The sequence below is a fragment of the Parasteatoda tepidariorum genome, chromosome 4, assembly GCF_043381705.1.
Source record: "Parasteatoda tepidariorum isolate YZ-2023 chromosome 4, CAS_Ptep_4.0, whole genome shotgun sequence".
In the NCBI taxonomy this organism is placed as follows: domain Eukaryota; kingdom Metazoa; phylum Arthropoda; class Arachnida; order Araneae; family Theridiidae; genus Parasteatoda; species Parasteatoda tepidariorum.
In genome coordinates this window covers 32,513,948-32,522,954 of record NC_092207.1, presented here as the reverse complement: position 1 = coordinate 32,522,954, position 9,007 = coordinate 32,513,948, and the positions used below count along the sequence as shown (strand labels likewise).

At 28.9% G+C, this 9,007-nt stretch overlaps 1 protein-coding gene across 1 annotated transcript in view; it reads left to right on the top strand.

The window, feature by feature from the left end:
- Positions 1 to 6,314: 6,314 nt before the first annotated feature.
- Positions 6,315 to 9,007, top strand: part of LOC107442832 (NF-kappa-B essential modulator) — a gene marked incomplete in the record, with an annotated part of 25,184 nt that continues 22,491 nt past the window's right edge. Inside the window, 1 exon segment of the mRNA XM_071179621.1 lies at positions 6,315 to 6,504. Within this exon segment, the coding sequence (XP_071035722.1) occupies positions 6,494 to 6,504 (11 nt within the window).

Genomic DNA, 9,007 nt, shown 5'->3' with positions numbered 1-9,007 from the left:
AATTATTGAGGAATTTTTCTTCAAATGTTTGGCGTGTTCTGTTCCTGAAAGATTTACTAATATTCTGGAGATTTTTTTCAAGTTCTTCGGCCTTTTCCTTAGGGAAATTTTGTTTCTTATTTGCTGCTAAAAAATGGCGTCTGATTCAGTCAATGATTTTGAAGGAACTAAATGAAAACGTGATAAATTAATGTCTGATATTTACAGGCTCCCGCTAGACGGCGTACTCGAGTGTTGCGATCGCGAATTCTGTTTTTAAGTTACATATTGAAATTCATATCGGGATCCTGCAATTATAAAATTTCGTTGTGTGGTACGTCATCTTAAAGTATTGAAGGGATAATCTATGCATACATTATTTGAGAATAAAGTTTTCAAACGAAGAACATATCATTTTGGAATTCTGCGGATTTATAAATCAGATGATTTTTATAATAAAAAAATTACTTGTAAATAATTTTTTTTTTCTAATTTGTTCTCTATAGAATGGTTTTCTACGTCCGATTAATGAATAAAAAAAACATGAAAATTCTTTATTTTAGATTAAGGAATTTTTTAGAATCGTTTTGATTTTTTTTTTCGTAAGCATTATTTATTTTGCGTTTTTTAGCTTATAAATAAGGATTTTTATAGAAACTTAAAATTTCTTGATAAAAATTGTTCGCAAGAATTTTTTTTTGCAAATTAAGCGATATAAAACTATGGGCTGATGTATACTTTTTGCATATTTTAATGTTTGAAGAAATATGATTCATAAAACTATGGAATGTAAAGTTTAAATAGGCCTTTCATGTTAGATCTTTAAATTTAGTAAAACTTTTTCGCAAGCATTACATTTTAACTCTAATACGAAGATACGTATTTTTTTTTCTGTTTATTTACAAATATTTTTCCGACGTGTTTTGGATGTTCCCTCTCTAAAAAAAGAGATACCATTTTGTTTTCGCTTGCATAAGAAAGAATATCAAACATTTTTATTTTTTAAATTTAATAAGCCACAATAAAGAAGGAATGTTACAATGCTACACGCTACATTAAAGACGTCTCCAGAGCACTTGAATGACTGTTCATATAGAAGTCGCAGGTATTCGTCTCATACAACAACGCCCCTCATAGTTCGTTGCTATCGATATTTGAATAAAAATTCCTTTTCAGGTATTTTTATAAAATTTTTGTGGAACTTTACTTTTATATAACATAATGCATAGTTCTGAGAAATGCTTACATGACAAAAAAGAATTTTATTTTTTAAGTTAAAAATATACTTAGGTATTTAAAATACGATTATCGTTTGCTTTCAAAAACTATAAGAAATTGAGTTTTATAGATATTAGAAAAAAATTTAAAATGAACTTAAATAACTAAACTGTTATAAACTACTTTTTAGCACAACTAAGTATAAAAACTTATAATGCAATAATGTTACGCTGGAGTAAGTTAAAAGAACATAAAAATAAATTTCATACTTGTTTATGAATTTGGTTTTATCATGGTTAGCTTTATGGTTAAATTCCTTATATAAGGCGTTTAAGAGCTAACGATGTTTTGTATCTCGGTCCGTGAAAAGACATAGCTTCAGAGTTTGAAAGGTAAAGAGTTTGGCTTACATACACATAATTTCTTGTACATGTATTTATGCATGTACAAGATACGTGTACACATATTTCTTGTACATGCGCGCATTTATACATTATATGCACTAACATACATGCATACATTATATATACATACGTATGATGCAAAATGATACAAACATTTTTGTCCATACATACGTACACTCATACATTACATACACATGATTTGATGATGTACATAGATATGTGTGTACATACATATGAACATACAATACACGTACGAATGTCTGATATGTCTGTATATGAATTTTTTGTCTGTACATGAATTTTATATGGACATGCATACATGCATGTTGCATTTTTATGCATATATATGAACATGAATTTTATATGATATGTCTGTACATGAATTTTATATGCATATATATGCACATATATTTTATGAATAAAAAAAGTTCTTACGTCCACGTACAAAGCCCGTGCCTACCTACATTTGTACTATGAATGTACTTGCGTGTATAAATACACGTACATGAATCTATATATACTGTCTCTACATGCGTACTTGCAAAGTTGCATACATGTTTTCATGTAAGTTATGTGCGAAATTATGCACGTATAATGTATGTACAAATAACGTTTGTGTATACATGCGTACATTGTATTTAAATCTGTACATTTATGCATATATCTTATATGCATACGTACGTACATACATGTACATGCATACGTGCAAATATTGAATGAGTTTAAAATATATCTATGTATGAGCGATTGTACGTATGCTGCATATACATATGTACAACTAGTACATACATACTAACTTATATGCATTGTTCATACAATCATAAATTGTACTTGTATGCATACTTTTATTCTAAGTACAGAAAGATATGTGAACACATACAAACATACATGTACATGCATATAAAAACTGAATACATACATATAAACTACATACATATGAGTAATACATACATATAAACTGAATAAGCATATAGTATGCAATCATAATTACTTGTAACCGCATATTTTAATTGCATGTACTCGCATTTATGATTGTATGTAATCATGATTACATGTAATGTAATCATATATTTTGATTACTCAATCATAATCACTCGTAATCGTTTTTTATTGTGATTACAAGCAAGCACAATATAATCTTATTTGCTTATTTGTCTACGTATTTTCGCATGTAATTTTATGTTTAAAAGTTTGCATTTAGTAAACCAAACAATAATAAACTAAACTATTCATTTACATATAAAATTTATGCATTGTTTTAAAAGTATTCAATTACCTACAAACAATCCCTAGTACAATGTAATCAAGCTCACTTGAAATTATAATTACATCAAATCCTGTTGCAATCATATATATCACAATTACTTGAATTTAAGATTACATGCAATTGTTAGACTATGATAACTTGTAGTTATGATATTTTACTTTATGATTACAGGTAATCACGATAGCTTGCAATCCCAGTGCTTGATTATTTGTAATTCAGATTATCTGTAATCACTTTTTGCTGTGATTATAAATAATCATAACCTCTTGTAATGTGAAATAATAATTATTTGTTACTGTGATTACTTGAAATCCTGACCATTGCAAGTAGTTAATTACTAAACAATCATTATCGATAATTAATTACATTTGTAATCGATTACTGTAATCGATGCGCAACTTGCAATGGAAATAACATAATGTTTGCATTTTTCACTAGTTATTCAAAATTTTAATCAGAAATATTAGTCATGACTAATGAATTTATTCATCAATCAAAAATTTGAATAATGAATGATGACTAAATTTGCATATGAATAATCATTCCGAATAAATTTATTCTGACTAAATTTAGTCATGAATAAAATTTCCGTGAATGATGCCCATCACTGATTAAAGCAAAAATTTTCAAATCATTATAAAAAGTGACTGATCGAATAAAAGGAAGACTTCGGGTGTTTGATAATATAGGAAAGATGACCAACCCTTTAAATTTTTTTTGCAAATTTTCTTAATAAAAATTTTGAATGACAATCTGTAGAGCAACAAAAATTCGGTAAAACTTTAATCGTTACAAAGAGATTTTGTAAACTAATTTCTCAAACTTATACTCGTATGTTCTTCTACTTCTCAGGTATGTATTTAAATTTTATGTACTTCCAAAACATTTTCAAATATCAACATTTTCCAATGCAACAAATAAACATTATGACCTCAAACTGAATAAATTTTTAAATTGGATCAAGTAGTAAGGTGATTAATATTTTGCATTTTATATTTTGACTTAGTTTACTATTAATAAATTGGTAAAATTTCTCTTATACAGTTCTAATTTATATTACTTTCTCTATAAAAATTTTTAGCATGCATCAGTTTTATGAAAAGTATAGCAAATGTGTTTTTTTTTTCGTTCTTTCTTCTTCTTCTTTGTTTTGTTGCTTATTTTAAAATAAAAATAAAATCTTTCCTTAAGGTGCGAAAAAGATTTCTTAAAATATATTAAAAATCGCATATCATTGTTTATTTTTTGTATATCTGAAAATTGTTAGACTAAACATGTTACTAGTATACATAAAAAAGTTATAAATAAATAAAAAGAAATTAAAAAAAACAGTGAATTCTAGTATACTTTGCATATTTAATTTTTTGCGTTTTATCTTCTAACTAACAAAACATATAAACAAAAACTAAATAGATATGCCATTAAATTTTGAAATGTAAATTTAGCACCCACTTTCTTAGGATGCGCAAGAAACAAAACATTTTTCAAAATAATTATTAAATTAAATAAAAAGGAAAAATAAGCATAGTTATATATATAAAGATACACGGCTCGCGCCACCACGCCAAGTGCGATAAAATTGCAAATTCAGCAAGAAAAAAAATTGTGTTTTTTCGAAAGTACTAGCGAATGGTTTTTCTCTACCCATTACGATCGCCAGTGTATGGTTGACTGAATGTAAATAATAACAAGCTTTCCAAAACAGGAAAAAATTTAGAAAACTTTCGGTATATTTCTCCTCTTATGTTATACTGACGAGGCGATGTGTGAAAAGGCTTATTATTCTAGAAAGTTTTATTACTGTGATTTGGATCCCGTAGTGGACTGATCGGTGAGACAAGGTTCCCAGCAGATCACCGAAGTCAAGCATCACTGGCTGTGGTCAGTGTGCGGGTGGGTGACCACTTGGATCAGTCTGCGTAGGGACCGACCGTATGCGGTATTGGTCCTCGTTAAACTGCTCTACCGTAAAGTGCTCGACTTCGCATGCAGTTCGTCGGGCTACCGAAGCGAAGGTGCCATCCCCTCTGCAGAGGATCAAAATTGTGATGGCGTGTATTCGGTTCATCCTCTGGGATGTTTCCCAGACTGTCACCAATAGCCCATTGTGCAACTCTGGTAGGACGTAAATGAAGTACAACAACAACAATATTATGGTTTGTTTTTAAATTTGCGCGTAATTTTATCATTCAGGAGAATTTTCTCTAATTTATAAATTCCAACAGTTCGTAACCCTAAAACAAATTTAAGATAGTTAATATCACAACATAAATAAATTATAAGGATTGCCATGTTTTGCGTGTTATCCCTTATTAGTTGATAATATAATTTAGTTATTTTACAGCGATATTTTACAGTATTAGTACAAAATATCACCGTTTGTTATTTTTGTATGAATGGTGTTTTCTACACTAGGGAACGCTACAAGCTCGGTAAAGCCTAAATTTCCGGGTTACTGTTTCCGTTGTATTTCAAAGCCATTTGGCATAATTGTGTTTTGAGATTCTTGCAAATAATGTATTTGATTACTTATTACTTGTGTTTATAATGATATCATTATAAACACAAGTAATAAGTAATCAAATACATTTTATATAACAATACTAACGTAAGATGGTGCACAGCTTGCAACAAGAACAAACAGTAATAAACTTATGGAAAGAGGCCATGTCAAGACTGCTATAAAAGCGAGTTATTCAAAATCTAGCAACCATCTCACCTTTTTTAACAATATATCTCTAAATAACTCAAACATATTTTCCCTTCAAACTCATCAGAATTGCATAATAACATTAATATCGTATGAAATACGGCAGATTTGAGCTCAGAAATTATCTAATTTATTTCTTTTATTGAAAACAAAATTATCCGCTTGAAAATATCGCCTCGCAGAATAACATGTAGTAAGCAGCTGCAAACTTTCTAACCAGAACTAGAGCAGGCATACACCTCGAGATTGTTATTGTTTACATTTCTACTGAAAACACCATCTATTGCATCATAGCATGCTTGCGGAGTCTTCCAATTCATTTATTGCTTATTTCGTTGAAATTTAAACTGAAAGAACGTGTTATATTGCAAACACTACAAGACAAGTATAATAATATTGGATGGCACTCTTTTACATGCTTATGTGCAAAAACCACTGGAAAGTGGTAACCTGGAAGTCTTGTGACGAATTTTAATTTTTAGCGCCATCTGTGTTTTGCTTTACATAATCAACCATCCATAATGAAATGAGTTTTATTTTATAATGAAATATGGCAACCGCATACCTCAAAATATAGTCAGAAGAGTTGCTTTAATATATAAGGTGGATATTAGCACTGAACATTTTCAACTTTTTCAGTTCAGTTTTTCGCAGTTATCATTTCAACATATAACCGTTTGCGATCGGTATATGTCACCGCTTGTTTCTCATATGGGGGGGGGGGGGNGGGGGGGGGGGGGAAATGCCTGAGGAGCTGATTTAAGAATAACGCAATAGTTTGAAACAAGACTTCCTCAAGTTGTTTATAAGTTGACGTGAAAGTGAAACCATTTACCTCTCATGACTTAGAACTTAATTGTAATAATTAACTAATTTATATTTCTGAAAAGATTGTTATTGTTATATAGAGTTTTCATGTGCGAAAGGTTTGTATGATGTGCATCATTATTTATTAATTTTTTTTTTTGAGTTAATGTTTGTTACAAAGTGAAACTTATATAAATTATTTCCTTTAGAGATTAATTTTCGTTGTCAACCGATTCATTAAGCAAATTTTATCATTTTTTAAATGTATCTCATTTATTTCAAGCTATTCGACGAAATAAAGTTCTTATTTGTTTACGTTTTTATAAATATCACAGAAGGAAACAAACTTTAAAGATATAATTCGTCTTCACATTATTATAAACATTATTAACAAACATTAGCATATATTTTAAAAAATAGTTTTGTAGTATTAAAAACCTTTTTCGATCGTAGTTGTTCCGAACAGGTACCTACACGGGAATATCCCCGAAAAGAATTATCTTTTTTTGTCGCACTCTATGGTTTGTGCCGTTATTTAAAAGTATTTAATCGATCAAAATCATACTGTGAACTGATTTTGTTTGAGTTCTTGCTGAGATTAGCAAAACAATAAGTTGTTTTAAGATTATCTTTCATAGGCTTGTAAAAGATATAACACATCTTGTATCTACATCAATTGAAATATATGACAGTTCAATATAAATAAGTTTCTTAGGAAATCTTATCTATGCTTAACCATTTTCCATTTTGGAATTTTAATAACTTTGAAATTGGAGAATTCTCAATCAGATTCTGATCACAGAAATTGAAATGTCAATGTGGGGTAATTCTATAGTGGTATCCATCTGCACCTAAGGCAAAAATTATTAAAAAAAAAAAAATCAAAGGAGATTTCCATATCGTGATTTGTTTTGTGGCAAAATAATTGCCTGGTCTTGGCAGCTTTCGGGCAGTGTCGCGTAAGAAACTTATAAAAGTAAAAAAAAAAAAAAAACATTACTAAAAGGGACCATCTCAAAAGGTATAACCCCCAGGCTAACATCTACATATTTTTTTAAAAACAATTTAAGTTTAAAATCTACTTGGCACCTGGGCAATAGTAATTGGCGCGACAGATCACAACATGGAAATATCTAAAAAAAATGTATATTTTGTGGTTTGCCTCTGGATTGCTGCAAATTATGTAGGTACCTTTCAAGATGGCATCCTTTTTTCTTGTTTTTTTTTTTTTTTTTTTTTTTTTTTTTTTTTTTTTTTTTTTTTTTTTACATTAAATTTTTAACAATTTTTAGTGTTCCTGGAATTTTCTCACACTTGGCATAGAAGTTTTTCCTGCCATTGCCGAGTGCTTGTTCTTTCAATAAATGAAAAGATGTATTTTTAGGGACTTACTCTGAATTTTACCCTTTGAATTTGTGCTATCCCATAATGTGTTTTTAGTTTTTAAAACGTAGCTTAGTAAATTCTAAAATGTAGTGACCATTTTTTTGAACAATTCTTATATGGTTTCAAACTTGTTTCTATAGATTTAAAAATTTAAATCATGCTAGGTTAACAAATAGTAAAGTTAATGTCACTTTCATCAAAAAATTTGAAATCATTGTAAAACTTGACAAACATGGATTGAATAATATTAAGTATAATATAAACTTTTCTTTTTGTAAGTTGAGTGTCTGAACCCCTTTTTATTGTATAATATGAAGTCACGGAGAAGACTAATAAAATCTGATAATTTATCATGACCATCAAGATGATTTGGAGAAGGTTAAAGAACTAAGATTTTGTCGTACTGTGATATCAGTTTATTAATGATAACTATAAAGATATTGCTATCAGCGGCGTACGCAGAATTTTTTCAAGGGGGGTGTTCATAATTTTCTGAAGCTACTAAAAGAAATTCGAGTATGTAATAAAGCACTATTATTTCCCTAATTTAGATAACTAGACAATTTTGACTTTTTACTTAGACAACATTATTTAGTTAAATTTTGATTTGATTCTTTAAGTTTAAGATCATAATGTAATATCTTCTTGCATGTAATATCTTCTGAAAAAAGCCCAATGTCATATATGGGAAGTAATACTTTGAGGGCCACTTTTACATTTATCAGATTTTGTTATGCTAGAAACTTTTTTTTCAACGGGAGTATCACATTTCTGTATAACAGAAAAACTTATATTGGTATTAGATGCTGTCACCTCACTAATTTCAGGTCGTGATTTTTTCTCAAAATGATTAAAAATTGTTAAAATCTTGCATTTTGACATCCTAAAGATCAAGATCTGTGCCAAGATAAATATATATATATCAGGGTTGGGTTTTTGACGTCAAAAAGTGGTTTTTGACATGACAAGGGTATAATAATGGTTTAAACCGTCAAAAACCCGTCAAAAATGTCAAAAACTAAAGTTTGCCAAAAAAATATATAAACTTCAAAACTACCAACAGTTGCCATGCATTATATTGAAATTTAATTATACTATAGGTAATCAGCAGGTTTTAAAATATTTTTTAATTAAAATTAAGGTAAAATAACAGATTTAAAATCTCAGAAATTTATATTCAAATGCATGTGCAGAAAAATTTTGCACAAAAATTGTTTAAATATTTATATTTAAAAA